Source organism: Muscardinus avellanarius, assembly GCF_963383645.1.
Source record: "Muscardinus avellanarius genome assembly, chromosome: 9".
In the NCBI taxonomy this organism is placed as follows: Eukaryota; Metazoa; Chordata; class Mammalia; order Rodentia; family Gliridae; genus Muscardinus; species Muscardinus avellanarius.
Window position 1 is genome coordinate 88,193,030 of NC_137795.1, and position 23,259 is coordinate 88,216,288.

At 45.5% G+C, this 23,259-nt stretch overlaps 1 protein-coding gene across 2 annotated transcripts in view; it reads right to left on the minus strand.

The window, feature by feature from the left end:
• Nucleotides 1–18,890: 18,890 nt before the first annotated feature.
• Nucleotides 18,891–23,259, minus strand: part of RBM28 (RNA binding motif protein 28) — a gene marked incomplete at both ends in the record, with an annotated part of 41,776 nt that continues 37,407 nt past the window's right edge. For both annotated transcript variants that reach the window (XM_080701647.1, XM_080701646.1), the window contains 2 exons: nucleotides 18,891–19,025; nucleotides 23,139–23,238. In XM_080701647.1, the coding sequence (XP_080557773.1) occupies nucleotides 18,891–19,025; nucleotides 23,139–23,238 (235 nt within the window). The remainder of the gene's footprint in view (nucleotides 19,026–23,138; nucleotides 23,239–23,259) is intronic.

A 23,259-nucleotide genomic window follows, 5' to 3' on the forward strand; every position in this document is an offset into this window, starting at 1 on the left:
GATTGAACGCAGAAGCATCTACCTCCAAGGTACATCCCAACCCTTTATTTATTATTATTTTTTGTTTGTTTGTTTGTTTTGAAACAGGATCTTACAAGGTTGCTGAGGGTCTTACTACTTGCTGAGGCTGTTCTCAAACCTGTGATTCTCCTGTCTCAGCCTCCCAAGACTGGGATTACAGCCTTGGGCCACCATGCCCAGCTCAAATTAACAATATTTTGTGTGATAATTCTTAATCCTGACAAGGGTGTAATAATAAAAATTATAAACCTCTTCCATGATACTGTTCAAAGTATAAATTTCTTTTTTTTTTTTTTTTTTTTTTTTTTTGGTGGTACCGGGGTTCCTGGAAGCCCTTCTACCTCCGAGCTACACTCCCAGACCTATTTTTATTTTTGGAAACAGGGTCTCTGTTTCTGACTACAGGCATTCACCTCAATGTCTGGTTTATTTTTTATTTTGAGACAGAGTCTTGCTAAGTTGCTGAGGCTGGCCTTGAACTTGCAATCATCCCTTCTCAACCTACCAACTAGTAGGCTTTTAGGCATGCCTCTGGCTTCTAAGTGGTGTTTTATCAATCTTAGTTGATTTGCAGGCAGAATCATAGAATAATTTTTTTTTTTTTTTTTTTTTTTTTTTTTTTTTTTTTAGAATTGATGAACCTGTGCGATCCTCTTGTCTCCGCCTCCCAAGCACAGGGATTACAAGCATGAGCCACCACACCCGGCTTCAAAGTATAAATTTCTATATGTTTATAATGCAGTCTGCTGCTTGTGTATAAAAAGACTTTTCATAATCCATAGCCTTTGACTCAAGAGTTCTCCTAAAGACTCATCTCAAAGAGACAATTAGAAACTTGGGGCAAACATTTATCTACAGAGATGCTTATTACTGCATTATTTATAATAATGAGAAATTATAAACAGCCTTAGCAGCCAACAACAGGGGAATCATGGCATAATCATATGCTAGGTTATGCAACTATTGAAAGTGATGGTTTCAGTGTATTTAATGACATGAAAAACATCCCAAAGAAAAAATATAAAATTCAAGCCAGGTGTGGTAGTGCACACTTTAATCCCAGTACTTGGGAGGCTGAGACAGGAGGATCGCAGGTTGGTGGCCAGCCTCAGCTACTTAGTGAGGCCCTCTGCAACTCAGTGAGACCCTGTTTCAAAATATAGAATAAAAAAAATAGGGCTATGGGTATAGCTTGGATATAGAATGCCCCTGGGTTCAATCTCCAATACTGCAAAAAATATATTAAAAATGTAAATTGAGAGTCAACAGAATGGGAGAAGATTTTTGCCACTTACCCCTCTGATAGAGGACTAATGTCTAGCATATACAGAGAACTCAAGAAACTCAACAACTAAGAAAACAAAGCATCCAATAACAAAATGGGCAAGCGAACTAAATAGACACTTCATGAAAGAAGAAATTCAAATGGCCAATAAATGCATGAAAAAATGCTCAACATCACTGGCAATCAGAGAGATGCAAATCAAAACTACCCTGAGATTTCACCTAACTCCAACTAGAATGGCAATCATTCAAAACACAAACAACAGCAGATGCTGGCGAGGATGTGGAGAAGTGGGAACTCTAAGACATTGCTGGTGGGATTGCAAATTAGTGCAACCACTTTGGAAAACAGTGTGGAGGATCCTCAGAAGAATGGGAACAAATCTACCATTTGATCCAGCAATAACACTTCTGGGTATCTACCCAAAAGATAGGAAGCCAAACTACCAAACTAATGCATGTGTATCTATGTTTATTGCTGCACAATTCACCATAGCCAAACTATGGAACCAGCCAAGATGTCCATCAACAGATGAATGGATTACAAAACTGTGGGATATGTACACAATGGAATTTTACTCAGCCATCAAAAAAAAAAAAAAAAAACTCAATTACATCATTTTCAGGGAAATGGATGGAACTGGAGGACATAATGCTAAGTGAGATTAGTCAGTCACAAAAAATAAGAAATCAGATGCTTTCCCTAATATGTGAGAGTTAAGGAGAAATGGGTCATAGGAGGAACTCTTGAAAGAGGAAATCCTATAGAGGAGCAAACAAGGCAACCTAAAGGAGGAGAAAGGAGGGGGAAGAGGAGAATCTCTAAAACACACAATGTACTTAAACATATCAAAGTCAATCACTAAGCCGAGCAAGGGAAGGAAGGACGGGGAGGGAATGGGGTGGGAATTGGGTAGGGGTTAAATCAGTGATGAGTACATGTTTGTACACAACTTTTTTACTCCAATATGATGTATGAATATAATGCACCAATAAAAAAAAACTGTAAAGTTCAAGAGCCCACTATTATATTAGTGTGTGTGTGTGTGTGTGTGTGTGTGTGTTTGTCTGTCTGTGTTGGGGATTGAACCCAGGGGCATCTTATCCCCACGCTACACCCCTAGTCCTATTTTATTGTTATTTGGAAACAGTGTCTCACTCGGTTGATGAAAGTCTCACTACTTGCTGAGGCTGTCCTTGAACCTGTGAGCCTCCTGACTCAGCCTCCCAAGTACTGGGATTACAAATGTGCACGACCATGTCCAGCTTATTATATGTGTATTGTAAACCAAATTTTATAAAATACATACCTGCAGGTGAAGGAAGGGTTAATATAAGCCAAATTATCTTTTTCTCTAGACAGCAGATGGTTTTTATCATTTTATTCTAATAAAATACATATAACAAAATTCACCATTTTGACCATTTTAAGTCACATTATTGTATAACCATCACTAACTACTGTGATTTTCAGAAACTCTTTAACCTTCTAGAATTTTTTTATCTTTCCATACAGAAACTGTATCCATTAACCAATAACCTCCTTCCTCTTTTCTATCAGCTCCTGGTTACCTCTATTGCACCCCAGCCATTTTTAATTTTATTTTGAAATAGGGTCTCTCTAGTTGCCCAAGCTGGCCTCAAACCAGCAATCCTCCTGTCTTAGCCTCCCAAGTACTAAGATTACAGGCATGTGCCACCACACTGACTTTTTTAATGCTTTTTTTGTACTGGGGATTGAACCAGCAGTATTCTACCTCCAAGCTATACTCCAGCCACTTTTGTTTTTTATTTTGAAACAATGTTTCACTGAGTTGCTGAGGCTGGCCTCAAATCTGCAATCCACTTGTCTCAGCCTCCCAAGCACTGGAATTAAAGGTGTGAACTACCACAAGGCCTTGGTTTTAATTTTTTTTAATTTTCTTCTGTATTTTCAAATTTTCTCTATTGAACATGTGTTATTATTTTTATAATCAGAAAAAATGAATATATTTATTTTCAAATGTCTCCCAATTCTTTTCTTTCTTCATTCTACCTATCAGGCATAGCTCTCTTAGAGCAAAATGATTGCTTAGTATTTTCAGGTTTTTTTTTCTTTTTTTTCTTTCTTTCTTTCTTTCTTTCTTTTTTTTTTTTTTTTTTTTTTTTTTTTTTGTTTGTGGGGCTGGGGCTGGAACCCAGGGGCATTTGACCTTCAACCTACAACCCCTGCCCAATTTTTCATTCTTTATTTTGAAACAGGGTCTCACTGAGTTACAAAGGGCCTCACTAAGTAGCTGAGGCTGTCCACAAACTGCGATCCTCCCGTCTCAGCCTCCCAAATGCTGGGATTACAAGTGTACGCCACCACGCCCGGCTTAGTATTTTCTTCTTAGCTGCACATGCACAAAATGACTATTTTAAAACATACCTAGAGCTGGGAATTGGTGGTGCACGCTTGTAATCTCAGTACTTGTTGGTATATGCTCATGACTTGGGAGGCTGAGACAGGAGGATTGTGGTTCACAGCCAGCCTCAGCTACTTAGTGAGGTCCTTTGCAACTTAGTGAGACCCTGTTTCAAAATAAAGGAGTAAAAATAGGGCTGGAGGTGTAGCTTGGAGGGTTCCATCCCCAGTACTGCAAAAAAAAAAAAAAATTTTTAAACACCTAGGATTTGTTTTATTCAGTTATGTTAAGATGACAGACACAATAACACCTGCGTCTCTTAAAGAAGAATGTAGCCAGGTGTGATAGCTTGTAATCCCCGCGCTTGGGAGGCAGAGACAGGAGGATCACGCAGGTTCGAAGCCAGCCGTGCGCGCTGGCTTAGGAGACCCTGTTTCCAAATAAAAATGTAAAAATAGGTCTGGGAGTGTAGCCCGGAGTTAGAAGGGCTTCCAGGAACCCCAGTACCACCAAAAGAAGAAGGAGGAGGAGGAGGAGGAGGAGGAGGAGGAGGAGGAGGAGGAGAATGTATTACTCACAGTTCCCAAGAGGAGGGGGCGTGCCGCGCCGTGCAGGGCCACTCAGGGAGCGCCAGGGTTGATGGGAGGCGGATGGAGTCAGGGAAAGCAGGCGCTGGCCTCGGTTGCTTGGCTGTGTTTTCGGCAGGTACGGAAGGCGAGTCCACATCAGGAGATGGCAGCTGACTAGATTGAATAATTTCTGCAGGATTTTGGGCTACCAGCAGGTCCCTAGTTGTCTAATACTGAACCCTGGGGTGACTTGGGACACTGGGCAGGCAGGATGGTATTGGTGTGTGTGATTTAGATACAGGAGGAGGTGGAGGGTGAAGGCTATGTAGTGATTGGTCTGCATATGAAGGTGTGCTTACAGGCAAGTTATTCACTCTCACGAGGAATTAGCTAGCTTGAAAGGGCCGGTCTCCCCAGGATCAGCAAGGACCCAAGCGGTCAAAGCATCATCAACAACAACAAACAAGACATATTTAACATGGTGACATGGGCAAAGCTTTGCTTCGCAGCTATTCGTAATAGGAAAAGTTGGAAACTAAGGGAATTTTTTTTTTTTTTTTTTTTTTTTTTGGTGGTACTGGGGGTGGAACCCAGAGGCTTTCTATCTCCGGGCTATACTCCCAGACCTATTTTATACTTTATTTGGAAACAGGGTCTCACTAAGTTGCTGAGAGCCTCACTAAGTAGCGAGGCTAGCTTCAAACCTGTGTGATCCTCCTGTCTCAGCCTCCCAAGCACGGGGATTACAAGCATGCGCCACCACGCTTGGGAATTTCTATCATAAAAGAAACTGGTTTAAAAGGCCAGGCATGGTGGCGCACGCATGTAATTCCAGCATTTGGGAGGCTGAGACAGGAAGATCTGGGTTTGAGGACAGCCTCAACTGCGACTTAGTGAGGCCCTTTACAACTCAGTGAGACCCTGTTTCAAAATAAAGCATAAAAAATAGGGCTGGGACTGTAGCTCGGAGGTAGAATGGCCCTGGGTTCTATCCCCAATACAAAAGAAAGAAAAGGAAGGAAGGAAGGAAGGAAGGAAGGAAGGAAGGAAGGAAGGAAGGAAGAAACTGGTTAGAGAGGGGATGGTACATTGATACCATCAAGTGTTAAGAGCCATGGAAAAGAATGGAGTGGAGTTCCAGAGACATTGTGAAAAGGAACCCGCAGAAGTCAGGTGTCCACCGCACGCACCCATGTGCATGTGAACCCAGAGACTCCTCTGGAAGGACAGACAAGAACCCCACAGCCGTGGTGCCTGCGGAGGAGGGGACCCTGGATGGGAGGGAGATTCCTACTGTATCAGTTTACTTTTGTGTCGTGTGAATGTACTGCCTATTTCAAAAAGAATTCTATTGAATTTTTTTTAAAGAAAAGGACAAATGAAAAAGATCAGAGGCCCTCTTATGGGTTGAATTGTGTCCCCCAAAAGGGATAGATAGAAGTATTAACTTGTGGTAACCTGGGAATGTAACCTTATTCAGAAATAGACTCTGCAGATGTAATCAAGTTAAAAGCAAGTCATTAGGGTAGCCTTGGTGACTTGCTAAGAAGAGGAACATTTGGACGCAGACATAGGGAGAACACCGTGTAAAACAGACCCAGAGGGGAGGTGGCCACTTAACGGGTGAGACAGAGACTGGAGTGGTGCACCCGTGAGCCAAGCAAGGCTGGTGGCTGGCAGGGACGTTGTGCGCGTGAACACCTGTAGTCCCAGAATTTGGGAGGCTGAGGCAGGCGGATTGCTTGAATCCAGGAGTTTGGGATGGCCTGGGCAACATACCAAGACCCCCATCTCAAAAAGTAAAAAAAGAGTCGGGCGTGGTGGCGCACTCTTGTAATCCCCGCGCTTGGGAGGCTGAGACAGGAAGATTGCACAGGTTTGAAACCAGCCTCAGCTGACTTAAGAGACCCTGTTTCCAAATATAAAATAAAAAAAGGTCTGGGAGTGTAGCCTGGAGGTAGAAGGCCCCTGGGTTCCATCCCCAGTACCACCCCCCCCCAAAAAAAAAGTAAAAAAGGTGGCAAAATCCAGACATTAGAAGAAGCAAGAGCTGGGCGTGGTGGCACACGCTTGTAATCCCCATACTTGGAAGGCAGAGAGAGAAGGATCATGCAGGTTCGAAGCCAGCCACACGCGCTGGCTTAGGAGACCCTGTTTCCAAATAAAAACATAAAAATAGGTCTGGGAGTGTAGCCCGGAGGTAGAAGAGCTTCCAGGAACCCCAGTACCACCAAAAATAAAAAAAAAAAAAGAAGAAGCAAGAAAAAGATGTTCCCTCACAGTACTGAGGATTCAGCCCTGCTGACACCTTGATTTGGGGGCTTTTGGCCTCTAGAATTTTCAGATAGTAAGTCTGTTGTTTAAGACACCTGATCTATGACATTTTATTACAGATGTTCTAGTAAATGAATACAGGTGGCTTTCTGTAGAAGTCCACACACATGCCCCTTCCTACTAGAAGCTCTAGTCTCTGGGTTTGCCCCCTCACCCCCAGGGCTCTGGGCAGGGCAGGGTGAGAACCTAGGGACAGATCAAGCACTGGGCGAAGTCTGCTTGTTTGCTGGACCGTGCACTCCAAGACCACAGGATCTGATGTGTTCTCTGTGAGAGCCCAGAGGAGCGCTGTCCCCGAGGAGGGGCTCAGTCCCTACTGGCTAGTGAACCAAGGGGTGACCTGCCTTAGCCCCACCCCAGTTTTTGTAGCGCTGGGGACTGAACCCAGTGCCTTGCACAGGCAGGAAGAGTGCTCTACCACCAAGCTGCATCCTAGCCTGCGCCTGACTCTCTGGTCATTCACTGAGCATGTTAATAGCACCTGCCGCCACCCCTAAACCCTCCCCACAACACCTAGAATCCCCCAAGCTCCTCCGAGGCTGTGGTTAATACAGTATTCTGTTTGGGCAAAGAAGGCCATCCCTTTACTGCTAAATTGGCAAATGGGCTTCACCTCAAGTCCCAACTCATCCCGAGTCCTGCAGTGTTGGAAGACTGCCAAGGTCAAGGCTGGGCTGGGTGGCTGCGGTGATGACTAATTAGCAATGTTTGCTCTGGCAAGGGAGGGTGGCTGGGGCAGCTCCTCACAGCACTCACCCCAAGGGCCTGCTCAGCGGCGCAGCTGGCTTCTCATGGAGCATGGCACACTGCAGTATTCCCAGGACTCGGGCTGTTCCTCCCCGAAAGGCAGCTCGCTCAGCGTGGGCAGAAGAGAGTGGAAACCAGCCAATCGCCCTGGAGGTGGGCAACCATCCTCTCCCCTTTCCCGTGAATTCACTCAGGGAACTGGGGGCAAAGGCATCAAAGACCCTCCTTGCCTCACCCCCAGATGCTCTGGTCCCCACGCCTGCTCCAGCCTCTTTAGCAGTGGCTATTTCATTTACTGCTTGCTAACAATTCTGGAAAGTGGGCTTCATTGCTTTTGCGTCACAAAAGGCACACTGACCAAGGTCATGCTATGTCCCTTGCTTTCTCCTGTATCCCCGCAGCCTCCTAGAGAGGCGGGCTGTGAAGGTGGCAGAGGGTGAATTTCCGTCCCAGGAGGGGCACGACCAGCAGCCCCCCTCCCCTGCCAGTCCTGAACGGTCCGGCTCTCCTCTTCCCCTGCAAGACCTGGGGGATCCTTGGCCTTTCCCTAGCTTTCTCCCTCACCCTCGAGGAGCTGCTCACATCTGCTCACTGACCCCTAGGAAATGACAGATCTGTTAAGACCCAGTGTCAAGAGACTCAGACTTAGCTGGGAGTGGTGGCGCACGCTTGTAATCCCAGGATTCGGGAGGCTGAGACAGGAGGATCGCGGTTCGTGGACAGCCTCAGCTTAAACTTAGTGAGACCCTCTGCAACTTAGTGAGACCCTGTTTCAAATGAAAGAATAAAAAATAGGGCAGGGGGTGTAGCTCAGAGGTTGAATGCCCCTGGGTTCCATCCCCAGACCCGCAAAAGAGACTCAGGCCCAGAAGCTCCGTGGCAGGTCCCTGGGAGCCCCGTACGCCCTGCCCCTACCCAGCATGCAGCCTCCTGAAAGGACTGGCCACAGCCCCTGCCAGGCCTCTCCTGGAGGCCCCTCTCACTGCACAGCTTAAGCTGATTTGATTAACTGTTATTTGAGTTTAGATCACCCACCCTCTTATGGAGAGTGAGAGAGCAGAGGCAAACAGTTCTTCCAAGAACCTGTCCCCTTCGCAGGGAATCGCTCCTTCGGCTGGCTGCCAGCAACACCCGCATGCAGCTGGCCTGGAGCAGGAGAGCCAGGCTCCAACTGGTCAGTGCTGGCAGCTCTTTCTGCAGACAGGATCAAGGATATGTGATTCCCTGAGCAGCCACTTCAATCCTAATGTCCCTTTAATAGCCCTTGTCAATTTGCCAGGGCTTTCCCCAGAGACTTTTGTGACTATGGAAAACAGCCATTATCTGACCTCCAGGGGAATGGAGATGTCTGCGGGTTCCGGATTCTGGGAAAGGCAGTTAAAAAAGTGAGGCCAATCCACCCCTGCCATGTATTAGCAACTCTGTCTCAAAGCCAAGGTATGGAGGCCGGCTACAGCCAAGAAAACCACAAAATAGATATATTTAAGGCTCAGACTCTCTTCTGACCTATTTATATTTATGAGTGCATTTGGCTTGATTCTGGGTAGTGCGGGAGAGGGAGGAAGGTAGAGAGAGAGAAGGGGGGGGGCAGCACATGTAAAACAAAACAAAAAACAAAAATATTGGTGACCGTTTTCTTTTGCCCTGGAAGGAAGAGGCAGGGAGCTGGCCAAGCAAAGGACTTACCTTTTTTTTTTTTTTTTTTTTTTTTTTTTTTGGTGGTACTGGGGTTCCTGGAAGCCCTTCTACCTCCAGGCTACACTCCCAGACCTATTTCACACTTTTTTATTTTTGGAAACAGGGTCTCTTAAGCCAGCACGGCTGGCTTCAAACCTGCGCGATCCTCCTGTCTCGGCCTCCCAAGCGCGGGGATTACAAGCATGCACCACCATGCCCGGAGTAGGACTTACCTTTTTGCATTATTACATGAGGAAAGTTTTCAAGGGTTTCAGCACCCAAAAAATGTTAAAATAAAAATATTTTTCCTTTTTTTATCTCCTGACTTGAAAAAGATAAACCATTTCTGTATCCTAAGAACATCTGGTGTACCTAGCAAAAATGTTTTCAAATACAAGATCGTTTCTTAACTCGTCTCTGGAGATAGCACTCCAAGCCAGGTAGGAGCCCTGATCTGCTCCTAGCTCGGGAGGCCGAGGGGGTCTCAGGAGAGCGGGACTTCTCTTGGATTGGTTGTCACACAGGAAGGTCAGGCCAACACCTCAATGACCTTTGCCAGACTTGATGTAATGCTCATCTGAGACAGGAGATATGAAAGGCCTTTCTTGGTGGTGCTAGGAATGTGCATGCTAGGCAAGCACGCTGACTGAGCTAGGTCCCCTAGAACCTGAGAGCCTCCTGCCTCCTGTTTCAGCCTCCCAAGTACTGGGATTACAAGTGTGTACCACCACACCCAGCCCTGCCTGGTTTTTTTTTTTTTTTTTTTTTTTTTTTTTTTTTGGTGGTACTGGGGTTCCTAGAAACCCTTCTACCTCTGGGCTACACTCCCAGACCTATTTTTATACTTTTTTATTTGGAAACAGAGTCTCTTAAGCCAGCGTGGCTGGCTTCAAACCTGCGCGATCCTCCTGCCTCTGCCTCCCAAGCGTGGGGATTACAAGTGTGCGCCACCACGCCCGGCCCTATTTTTTATTCTTTATTTTGAAACCAGGTCTCACTGAGGTGCAGAGGGCCTCACTAAGTAGCTGAGGCTGTCCGTGAACCGCAATCCTCTGGTGTCAGCCTCCTGAATGCTGGGATTACAAGTGTGCGCCACCACGCCCGGCTCTGGTTAATGTTAACAAGGGCTCTCTGGAGTAAAAATATATACATGAGTGTAAGTTTATTACAAATGTCACTGATAAAAAGCATGTGCAAAACTGAGGCAAGAGGATCACAAGTTCAAGGCCAGCTTCAGCAACTTAAGAGACTCTCTCTCAAAATAAAAAATAAAATGTGCTAGAATGTGGCTCAGTGGTAGAGTACTCTTGGGTTCAATCTCTAGTATTGCAAAAAAAAAAAGCAGAATACATAATTTACAAATAATAAAGTATACAGTGCTCTTTATTGCAATTCATATAACCAGTCTTTATGGAACATTTTTAATGAAATGAATCTTATTCAAATTTTATTTATGCAACAAATTTCTCATTCAAATTTAGTTGTCTCAGAGGAAGAGTTTGCAAAATTTTTCTCCCATTCTGACTAGAACTTTTCAAAATTTGCCAACTCCTGTATCTGCAGGGAACCTGTGATTGTGTTTCACCTGTGACTTAGCACAACTGGACTCCAGATAAATGTCTGATTACTCTTGGATACAGTCGGCATCCAAGTCATCGAATGGATGTGGGCTATTTGTCAGCGGGAAGACATGTGAAATGATTCAAGGTCAACATGCCACCTGACGGGAGTTTCCTCCTAAGTTTCCTGAGACTTAGGAGAGCCATCCAGGTGGGCAGAGCTGGCCCTGGGACAGTGCCTCACAGCTGCTATCCTGAGAAAGACAGAACCTGGCTTCTAGGGGCCCCTGCTGACACGGGAGGTTTCTCCTCTCATGGATTAGGAAAGCCACCTTTGGAATTCATGTGGACTCTTCAGGCTTGCAAGGAAACAAAGTACTCTGCTTCCAAAAGCTATTCCTCATATTGTTTGTGTTGTTACCTACCTCTGATATAACACAAGGCTGCTCTGCTCCCCAGAGCCATGCTGCTGAGCTGTGGCGTCCAGGGCTGAACCACTTCACTACGGCAACCAATGGCCACTGTGCTGCTGGAGGAGGGAAGTCTATCATGGCACTTTAAGAAGTATTTATTATTATTATTACTACTACTACTACTACTATTATTGTGGTATGGGGGTTGAAACAAGGAACATTCTACCTCAGACCTACACCTCCACCCCTATTTTTATTTTTGAAACAGTTTTGCTAAGTTGATCAGTCTCACTACTTGCTGAGGTTGTCCATGAGCCTGTGATCCTCCTGTCTCAGCCTCCTAAATATTGGGATTACAGGAATGCACCACTCCATGCAGCTTTAAAATAGCATTTTATTAATTGGGCACAGTGACGTATGCCTGTCATCCCAGCTGCTGAGGAGGCTGGGGCAAAAAGATCACATGTTCATAGCCTGCCTTGGCAATTTATCAAGACCCTGCCTCAAGATAAAAAATAAAACGGGCTTGGGGCAGCCAGGTGGTGCACACTTGTAATCCCAGTACTAGAAAGGCTGAGACAAGAGGATTGCAGATTCACAGCTAGCCTCAGCAACTTACTGGGACCCCATTTTAAAAAAAGGGCTGGGGTGAGGGTGGCTCAGAGGTAAAATGCCCTGGTTCAATCCTCATACCACATAAAGTGTATGTGTGTGGGGGGTGCAGCTCAGTGGTAGAGTGCCCCTGGGTTCAATTCCCAGCAACACACACACACACACACACACACACACACACACACACACACATAAAAAATGGTATTGCAACCAAGGCACACCTTAATCCCACCCCCTTGTAAATAGCATGGGAACAATGTTCTGAGTCTCTCCACCTGGGGTACCAAGAGTCACGATAGGGTCTTCTCCACCAAGGACCATTCAGAATACAAAGAGAGCATGTTTCCTATAGTAGCCCCCAAAGGGAGAGAAGGGCTTTTGCCAGGTACAGTAGTACATGCCAGTAACCCCAGTACTTACCTCAGAGGCAGAATGCAGCGGGGTTCAATCCCAATCCCAATAACAAACAAACAAAAAACATGGCTTGGAGTCTCTTTCAGCTGAAAAGCAATGCTGACAAGGGAGAGTCAGCCCCTGGGTAAAGGAGCGGAGGGCAGGCTGGAGCTGGGCTAGGGCACCTGAGTGCTCCTGCACTGTGGTCCTCACTACCCAGCCCTGTGCCCAGGCTGGGAGTCCCCTAGGTGGCAGGGGGCAGGACTGGGTTTTGGCCACCAAGGCAGACTAAGCAACATCAGAGGGGAGAGGAGTTGCTGGCGAACTGAGGCCCAGACACTAAGACAGGAGAGAAAACGGAGTAGGAGAGTGAGGGGAACTGACATTTTTTTTTATGTCCCCTATAATGGAAGGAATGAGGCTCATCAAGAAAGAAAAGAGAAAAATACTTGAAATAAGGACAGGTTGAGCACAGATCACCGCGATGGCTGCCTGGGATGTCCTTCACCTCCATCGTAACCAGTCACAAAGGACAGAAATGGGCCAGGCCCTTGGCTGGGCCAATAGGGAGCTCGGAAGGTGGCAGGCCCTAGAGAAAGGACAGGACACCACAGGACGTGCCACCGAGTGAGAGGGTGCCAGGAGCTCAGGAGGCGTCAATGCGCTGGGTGACCGAGGGACAGATGGTACTTAAGTGGAGAGGAGGGCAGAGAAATTGTCCAGACTGGCATAGACAAGGCACAGAAGAAAAGATCTAGTTGGTACATTCAAGGCACTGTGAACAGCAGTTGATTATTTTTATATATCTGGGTTTGTCCTTCACAAACCCAGCTATGAACCGGAAGGTTCAATCGCATCACATGAACTTCTACTATGGGTAAGTCAATGTTAGGTGTTGTGGGATTTACAGGAAAGCATGAAACGTCGTCCAGGTCCTTAAGGACAGAAAGCACTTTCCTCCTGTCAGATGCCGTGAAGGAGACTCCACATGGCTCCGCAGCAGTGAAGTCTCATGTCTGATAGAGGCAGTGGGCTTAGCAGGGTACAGGGTACACATCTGTAATCCCAGTACTTGAGAGGCTGAAGACAGGAGGATCATAGGTTCAAGGCCAGCCTCAACAACTTAGCAAGACGGCTTCAAAATAAAAACTTAAAAATAGGGCGGGGGCTTAGCTCAGAGATAGAATGCCCCTGGGTTCAATCCCCACTACAGGGGGAAAAAAGAGAGAGAGAAGGTGCTGCTGCCACCCACACATTCAGAATTCATAGCTTATTTAAAACAACCATTTCACATCTAAAGGCTCTTTCCCCACAAATTAAGCACATGCTTCTAATCCCTGTACCTGGGAGGTTGAGACAGGATCACAGGTTCACAGCCAGCCTCAGCAATTTTGTGAGGCCCTCTGCAACTCTGTGAGACCCTGTTTCAAGACAAAGAATAAAATAGGGCTGAAGGTGTATAGGGCTGAGGGTGTAGCTCAGAGGTAGAATCCCCTGGGTTCAATTCCCAGTACCACCAAAAAAAAAAAAAAAAAAAAAAATCACCCCATAAACAAACAAACAAAAGAATATGGCAGTAGGTTCTAGCCACATGGACAAGTCCAAGTCAAACTAGAGGATTAGGTGTGTGTGTGTGTGTGTGTGTGTGTGTGTGTGTGTGTGTGTGTGTAAGAGAAAGAGACAGAGATTATATACCGGGGATTGAACCTAGGTTTGTTCTACTTCTGAGCTACACCCCCAGCCCTTTTTATTTTGAAACAGGGTGCCTCTAAGTTACTGTTGGCTTTGAACCTATGATCCTCCTGTCTCGGCCTCCCAAGTATTAGAATTACAGGTGTGTACCCAGCTGGGCTTGCCATTTATCAAGATGCTCCATTTGGAGGTGATCCAAAGGTCTTGAGGTAACTCAGCAGTTTTCTTTTCAGAATTCGTTCCCAGGTTGTGTCCAACAGTCAGAAATATATTCCTTCATCAGCACAGAAGCTTGTATGCAGCCGATCACCAGTCCAGACTCAGAAGCCAATGTAATCACACACCATACGTGAATGTCGCCTTTGTCTGTGCTGCTGAATAACCCAAAGGGCTCCCTCACTCGGCAAATAATCCTGGAAAGGAAGACTCAGCAGGACAAGAAGGAAAGAACCAAACCAACTCAGCCCATGTAGACAACTTCTACACTGGCCACGCTGTCAGAGAAATCTCATCCTGGTCCTTAAAATACCAGTCAGAAGTGAGTTAAGGCCAGGCGTGGTGGTACACACCACCACGATCACAGGTTGGCAGCCAGCCTCAGCTACTTAGTGAGGTTCTCAGAAACTTAGCAGGACCCTTTTCAAAATAAAAAACAAACAAACTAGGGCTGGGCATGTAGCTCAGAGGTAGAATGGCCTTGGGGTCAATCCCCAGCACCACAAAAAAGTGAGTTGAAAATAGGAGTTGAACATCACCGAGACAAAATGAAATACAAACTCGCCTGTGCCCCACAGCACAATGATGTGTTCTACCCATGAAGGAGCAATCTATGAAGAAGTGCAGAAATGTACAAGGTTGTGTGGGCAGAACTGCCCCTTATATTACAGAACTGGAAGACGCCGTCAGTCACTTCATAAACAGTGGGTAGCAGGAATACTGAAGGGAGCTGCCTATTGGGCTCAGCTAGAGAGCTGAGACTGCAGATTCTGGGGGTGGGGACTCTGTGGCCCATTTGACACCCTGCCTCCTCAGCAACTAAAGCCAAATGAGAAGAGATCTCTGGAGCTTTGAGGCTTCAACTCTGAATTTCTAGTTGGAAAACCTCTTCCCCTTTCCCTTCGCCCTTTCCTTTCTCTTTATTTTGTGGTGGTGGTGGCAGAACTCAGGAGTGCTCTACCACTGAGCTACATCCCTAACCCTTTTTATTTTTTGATACACAGATTTGCTAAATCCCAACGCTTAAGAGGCTGAGACAGGAGGATCGCACAGGTTCGAAGCCCACCTCAGCTACTTAGTGAGGCTCTTAGCAATTTAGTGAGACCCTGTTTCCAAATAAAATATAAAATAGTTCTGGGAGTATATCCCGGAGGTAGAAAGCCCCTGGGTTCCACCTCGAGTACCACGGGGGGGGGGGGGGATAAAAAACAGGACAGGGATATAGCTCAGAGGTAGAATGCCCCTGGGTTCAATCCCCAGTACCGGGGGGGGGGGGGAGCTGGGCATGGGCATGGTGGCACACACTTGTAATCCCTGTGCTTGGTAGGCAGAGACAGGGGGATCATACAGGTTCTGTTTCCAAATAAAAGTATAAATAGGTCTGGGAGTATAGCCCAGAGGTAGAAGGGTTTACAAAAACCCCAGTTACAACCAAAAAAAAAAACAAAACAAAAACAAAAACAAAAAAAAATACTGAAAGATATTTGGAAGTATAGCCATGTGCTACTTAATGAGATTTCTATTAAGGATGAACTGCACATACAGTCAGTGGTGGTCCCATTACACTATAATCTCTAGTGACATCATGGCCATCTTAAGTATACTCTGTAATGTTCTCACAGTGACAAAATGACTACCCAAGCCGGGTGTGGTGGCGCACGCTTGTCATCCCAGCATTCGGGAGGCTGGGACCGGAGGATCGCGGTTCGTGGACAGCCTCAGCTACTTAGTGAGGCCCTCTGCAACTCAGTGAGACCCGGTTTCAAAATAAAGAATAAAAAATAGGGCAGGGGGTGTAGCTCAGAGGTCAAATGCCCCTGGGTTCCATCCTCAGACCTGAAAAAAAAAAAAAAAAAAAAGACTACCCAAGCAGGTCTCAGAACATGCCCTGGTCATTCAGAGACTTCTGACTACATTTCAAAGAAACAATCATGTGCTTTAACTTTATGAGAGGAAGCCACAGTTTTCAATAGCTAATACATATTTCTTGCCACAGCTAACTCTGAAAGAAGGAATGTACAAGCTGGAATGGAGCATTCTTCACTACTCCCCACTAACCAAGGAGAAAGCAAGGCAAAGAAAAAGTTGCAGCCCTCTTTATTTAGAGGTCTCCTTTCTGAGCCAGGCTACTGTGCAATCAGGCAGGAAAATGCCACTGAAATTCAATGGCTTTGATTGGAGCCTTCATCTTTCTTTTTTTCTTCCTTCCTTCCTTTTTTTTTCAGTACTAAGGATGGAATCAGGGACATTTGTACTTCTGAACTACATCCTAGCCCTATTTTTTTTTTTTTTTGTCTTTTTAAAATTTTTTAAAACTGGGTCTCACAGACTTGCAAAGGGCCTCATTAAGTAGCTCAGGCTGTCCGTGAACCGCGACCCTCTGGTCTTAGCCTCCCAAATGCTGGGATTACAAGCGTGCACCATCACGCCCGGCTGGTGCCTTCATCTTTGATGTTAACCAAAATGTTTGCTATTGTTATTAACTAAACGGTTTATAACTCAACCTTCCTGTTAATTCAGAAACCGTCTTTCCTGAAACATCAGGCTCTGAAGTGAAGTAAAAGTGAGCACGACTTTTGCTGCGTTAGTCCCCCATGGTAAGGGGTCAGTGAGCCGGCCAAAGAGCCCATGGGAAGGCGTCCCAACGGAGGACACCACATATGGAGCCTGGTTGTTGAGAAAGCAGCAATCCGTCCTCACATCACTCTTTTAAAGAACTGTGCAATAACAACTTTCTGAGCAACTCACTGATGTTTTAACACACTGGGCTGCTAAAGCTGTGAGGAGAAATATCTGGATCTAAGAACATCTGGCAATGCTATCTGAAAGAACACCAATTTTTATCTATCCTAAATGTTAAGATATATTTTTGAATGTTAAGGAATGGGGGAGGAGTGGCGAGTACAGTCAGCTAAGGGAAAACAGATCAACTGGCAGGCTGTGGCTATTCTGACACCCTTGATAAAGTATCCCACTTCCCCCACACCTAGGACAGGTGTGTTGCCGGGCTACCGCAAAGTGTCACCACACGGTATCACGGGAACCCTGGAGACAGCACCCATCCTTCTGATCTCTTCAAAAGATCCAGAGATTTTCACGGTCTCTCTTCCATTCGCCTCTAGACCACTGAAGGCATTTTGGAGCACTTAACTGTTTTCCCAAGATATTTCTGTCCCTAGCTCGGCAACTAGTTAGGACTGAGGAATCAAGAACTCTGGGCTGTGCGCCTAACTTTCCGTCTTGTCAACTGAGTACTGTTTCTTTCTTTCCTCCCTAATATTTCTGTTCAGTAAACATTTATTGGATACCTACTATGTGCCAGGGTCAGTACTGGGTGCTTTCTCTATAGAAGCAAACAAGAGAAAGTCCCTCTCACTAAACAGACATTCTAACTGGGGAGACAAATAACTTCAGATAATGATTAGTGCCAGGAAGAAAACAAACCGGGTAGAAGAATTCAGTGTGAAGTAGGGTAGAGGGGAAGGAAAGAGAAGCCCTACTTTGGTGGTGAGGGAAGCAATCCAGGAGGTGACAGCTCAGCTCCCCCACTTGAGACCATGCGCCTATTAAGACAGCCTGGCAGTCCTGTTGCACGTGTGGTGGCCACACTGTCACCTCCTAACATAACTCTCCCACCAGAAGCTGTGCAGCCAGGCCTTTAGATTTCAGAGCCGAGCCTGGGGACTCGTGTTTGTCCCCAGTGATTTTCACCTTTCAGACTCAGCCATCAGGATCCTGTGGACCTGCACTCTCTAATATGCAAGTTCCCTGGCCACCAGCCATTCTTTAGAAAGAGCTTCAAGCTGGGAAGGATCAGAGAGAGTGTCTAGTTAAGCTTCTTATTCTACAGATGATGACACCAAGTCCCTGAGAGAACCCACACGGTGATGCGCCTTTACACTGCTGCCTGGGCCTTGTGCTCACCGCTTTTTCTGCGACTCCTATGAGCTCCGAATGCTCAGCAGGGGGTACTCCGTGAGAGAAATGGGCAGGTCATCACTGGCCAGGTGAACATCTGCGTTCACTGCACACTGACCTCGCCAGCTACCGGCCATGACCCTCTCACAAAGAACACACCAGGGCTGCTCCGTGCTGGGCCTCTGCCCTCACTGCTTTCCAAGTCAAGTGTCTTCCACCTGCAAAATGAGGTCAGTAAGCATTTCTCTCTGCTCTTACTTAGCCAATTTCTGCAGGATACTGAACTATGTAACTCAATTAGTTAGGAATGTCATAAAGAAGTTAGGGGCATATGTAACTCAGTGGGAGAGTGCTTGCCTAGCATGTGAAATGCCCCGGGTTCAATCCCCAGCACTGGAAAAAAAAAAAATGTTCATAAATAAAAAGGATTGCCAGGTGATGTACACTTATAATCTTATTACTTGGGGGGCTGAGACAGGAGGATCACAGGTTCGCAGTCAGCCCCAGCAACTGAGCAAGGCCCTCTGCATCTTAATGAAACCCTGTTTCCAAATAAAAATAAGGCTAGTGGTATACCTTAGAGGCAGAATGCCCCTGGTTTCAATCCCTAGTACCACACACACAGAGAAATATTACTACTACTAAAGGATTTAAGAGATTAGAAATGAGACAGTCTGTTATTCAAAAAGCCACATAATTTATCATTTAGAAGACACTTAACAAATTATACATCTTAAAAATTCAGTACTCCAGAATGCTTTTTACAATTATTTCCATTTGCAAAACAGAATAAAAATGAGTATTAGTCACAGACACAACTTCACACACTGTTCTGGATGATATGAAGGTAACACCATGATGGTTTTTGGATATTTCTTTGTGGCTAATTTAACCACACACAGAAAGAGATAACAGAGTTCAGATGTATTCGGCCGAGGAAGCTTCCTAGCAGAGGGGGTGTCCTTGGGAATCTCCTTTCCCCCAGTGAAAGGCCTAGGTCATGGGCCTGATGTCGGGGGTTTCACCAGAAAGTATGTACCTGGCTTCTTACCCAACCTGCTGGTAGCATCAGCTATCAAACCATTTGCTCCTCTTTGCCAGAGGGGTTCCTTTGGAAGGTCCCAACAACTTCTGCTTATATTGTTCGACCAGCTGGTTGAAGTGGTTTTCTGCTTTATTTCCCTTAGCCTTTTTCCTAGGTGCCTACAAAGGAAAGGAAAGAAGATAATCAATTTCAAACACTACACACCACCTTACTCTCAGGCCACGTGAGACACAGCAAGCAGGGAGAGAAATCACATCTACTAGGAAGAGGGGGACTAACAGAGTAACCCTTAGAGAAAAGCCCAAAAGGACAGGCGCGCTGGTCAGGAATCTGGCCACGAGCACATGGGCGCAGGGCCTAACTAAAGCACTGTTCACTGACTGTGTCTTAGAGGCTGCTTTTCCCATTCCAGCTCCCTAACACTCACTTTGGGTTTTTTGTTGTTGCTGTTGTTGTTTTAACCCAGGGACATTCTACCTCCGAGCTATACCCCCAGCACTATTTTTTTTCCTTTCTTTGAAACAGGGTCTCTCTGAGTTGCAAAGGGCCTAAGTAGCTGAGGGTGTCCATGAACCATAATCCTCCTGTCTCAGCCTCCCAAATGGTGGAATTAAAGCATGTGTCACCACGGCTTTTTTTTTTTTTTTTTTTTTTTTTTTGCAGTACTGGAGATTGAACCCACGGGCATTCTACCTCCAAGCTACAACCCCAGCCCTATTTTATTTTTATTTTGTTTTTTTTTTGTTTTTTTTTTTTTTGTGTGTGTGTGTGGTACTGGGGTTCCTGGAAGCCCTTCTACCTCCGGGCTCCACTCCCAGACCTATTTTATATTTTTGAAACAGGGTCTCTTTTTATATTTTTGAAACCAGGACGGCTGGCTTTGAACCTGCGCAATCCTCCTGTCTCCGCCTCCCAAGCGCGGGGATTACAAGCGTGCGCCACCACGCCCGGCTTTTTATTTTTATTTTGAAACAGGGTCTCGCTAGGTTGATGAGAGTCTCACTAATTGCTGAGGCTGTCCTCAAACCTACGATCCTCCTGTCTCAGCCTCCCAAGTATGGGGATTACAGGTGTGTGCCACCATGCCCAGCTCCAAACACTCACTTTAACCTCAATGCAGCCCAAAGTTTGGAGTGGCTTGATCCTGACCTCACTAAGAATACCTCCGATGGGAGTTCAGAGACAGCTGTAACATCGTATGGTATAGTCAGAATTTTCCAGGAATAGATTTCCTAAACCTTGAAGGAAATGAAGTAGGGAAGGTAGAAGAAAGCTTGACCTCAAATGTTCAAGCATATAGGACCATTATTTTCTACTAAAAAACTACGGCTAGTGTACAGACTGGGGAAGAAGCGTATAGAATAAATATGGTCATGTGAGGACTTCAGAGCCCATCTGAAGGGGCTTCTGCCAGCCTAAGAAAGGACAAGAATAATGATGCAGCTGATGAAACAAATCAGTATAAGGAAACTAAGAATTTCATAATACTAAAAAATCTTACTGTTCACCACTGGAAGTAGGTAGGGCAATAGCTCAATACTCTGGGAACTAAAACGGAGAGGGGGAAACCCAAGCATTTCCTCTGCCTTTTTAATATAAAAGTATGTTGTGGCTCTCTGTCTCCATGTGTGTGTCTGTGTCCCTCTTTCTGTCTGTCTTTCTCTCCTCTTCTTGGCTGTATGAGCTGTGCAGTGTCCTCTACCAGACCCTTCCACCGTGACATTTTACCTCACCTCCTCAGGCCCAGGGCAATGGCCAGCTGAATATGGTCTGAAACCTCAAAATCTGGTGGATAAAATGATTCTACCAAGCCCATGGGAAAAGAAAGCTTCATAAAGAGGAGGAAAGCCGAAGCTCAGAAACTACACAGAGCAGGAGCCTTGAGGAGTAGGAGGAGCAGAGCTTTAGTGCCAACACACAGAGTAGACAAAAGCTCCAATACTTAGCCTTAACGTGACTCAAAACAACCTCTAAATCTTATTTGTAAAATGAGGACATCTACACCTATTTTAAAATCTTGGACACATGCAATAATGTCTATAAAGTGTTTGATAGGGCCAGGCGTGATGGCACACACTTGTAATCCCAGCATTTGAGAAGCTGAGACCAGGGATCGCGGTTCACGGATAGCCTCAGCTACTTAGTGAGGCTCTTTGCAACTCAGTGAGACCCTGTTTCAAAATAAAGAATAGCTGGGCGTGGTGGCGCACGCTTGTAATCCCCACGCTTGGGAGGCAGAGATGGGAGGATCATACAGGTTTGAAGCCAGCCTTGTTGCCTTAAGAGACCCTGTTTCCAAATAAAAATATAAAATAGGTCTGGGAGTATAGCCCAGAGTTGTAGAAGGGTTCCATCCCCAGTACCACCAAAAGAATAAAAAATAAAAAATAAAAAATAGGAATGGGGGTGTAGCTCGGAGGTAGAATCACCATGGGTTCCATCCCAGTACTGCAAAAAAAAAAAAAAAAGTGTTTGACAGGAACTCAGAAATAATTAGATTATTTGAATCTCCTTCCCTCTCTCCATTTTTTAATTTGTTTTTTATTTGTTTGGGTTTTTTTTGGTGGTACTGGGGGTGGAACCCAGAGGCTTTCTACCTCCGAGCTATACTCCCAGACCTCCCTCTCTCCATTTTTTTAAAACAAAAAAATGAGCATCTCTCATTTTTAATTTTTGCTTTCCTTTTAAGTTAATATAATATCATGAATATATTCCATGTTATTAAAATTCTATTACAAAGCCAGGCATGGTGACACATGCTTGTAATCACAGAACTTGGGAGGCTGAGACAGGAGGATTGCAGTTTGCAACAGCCTCAACTACTTGGTGAGGCCTCCTGCAACTTACTGAGACCTTGTTTCAAAATAAAGAATAAAGCTGGGCATGATGGAGCTCGCTTGTAATCCCAGCGCTTGGGAGGCTGAGACAGGAGAATAGCACAGGTTCGAAGCCAGTCACAGATACTTAGTGAGGCTCTCAGCAACTTAGTGAGACCCAATTTACAAATAAAGTATAAAAATAGGTCTGAGTGTATAGCCTGGAGTTAGAAAAGCCCCTAGGTTCCACCCTCAGTACCACAAAAACAAACAAACAAACAAACAGGGCTGAGGATGTGGCTCAGAGGTAGAATGCCCCTGGGTTCCATCCCCAGTACTTCAAAAAAAAAAAAAAAAAAAAAATCTGTTACAGCTGGGTGCAGCGCTACATGCCTATTGATCCCAGTACTTGGAAGGCTGAGATAGGAGGACCACAGGTTTGAGGCCAGCAGCATGCAGTAACTAAAAAATACCCTGTCTCAAAATAAAATAGGGCTAGGAATACAGCTCAGAAGTTGAATGCCCCTGGGTTCAATCACTAATAACACACACACACAAGTGCAACTTTAAAATTTGTACATAGACAATGAAAAGCTAAGAGGAGTCTATTAGATGCATATACCAAAGTTTATTTAACTTTTTCCATTTGGGAATATTTATGTTGTTTCTAACTTATACTATCAGCAATCAAATAACCAATATCCAAGATGATGAGCCTTGGTATGTTTCTGTATTTTTTTTATTTAGTAAATGAAATTGTGGGATCAATCGTATGTGTGTGTGTATATGTGTGTGTGTGTGTGTGTATGTGTGTGTGTGTGTGTGTGTGTGTGTGTGTATTTTTTTTTTTTTTTTTTTGCGGGTCTGGGATGGAACCTAGGGGCATCCGACCTCCGAGCTACACCCCCTTCCCTATTTTTTATTCTTTATTTTGAAACCGGGTCTCCCTGAGCAGCAGAGGGCCTCACTAAGTAGTAGCTGAGGCTGTCCGCAAACTGCGATCCTCCGGTCTCAGCCTCCAGAATGCTGGGATTACAAGCGTGCGCCACCACACCGGGCTCGTACGCACATTCAATTGTTCTTCAAGAGGCTGGTACTGTGGCCCTCACAGAAACAAGGGGTGAGGGTCCTTGCTTTCCTACATCCTCACCAATGAGGATATTACTTTTACTTTGATCTCTGCAAACTGGAATCTTGTTGCATTGATTGTTACTGCCTCTTTGCCAATGAGTATGTTTTATCATGACTGCCATACATGTGACAGAAACAGGGGGTTCACTTTCCTTGTCTCCCCACTTTCATGGTTGTTCCTCAACACCGTCTACAGAATCACAACTTGGCTTGGAAAAGCAATCCAGAAGCACTGTTGCTTGCTCAGCTAACCAAGGTATGCAGGTGCGCTGGCTCAGGAGCACCTCGCCACACCAAAGCCATTCGCCCTCAGCCGGAACTCACCTGCTTGGAAGATGACTGCTTTTTGTCTTGCTTCCCCTGGTTCATCTGGGGCTTTGGTTTCTTGGAAGGGAGAGGCTTCACTCTGCCTTTGTCCCGCAACCTGGAATGAGACGGCCAAGGA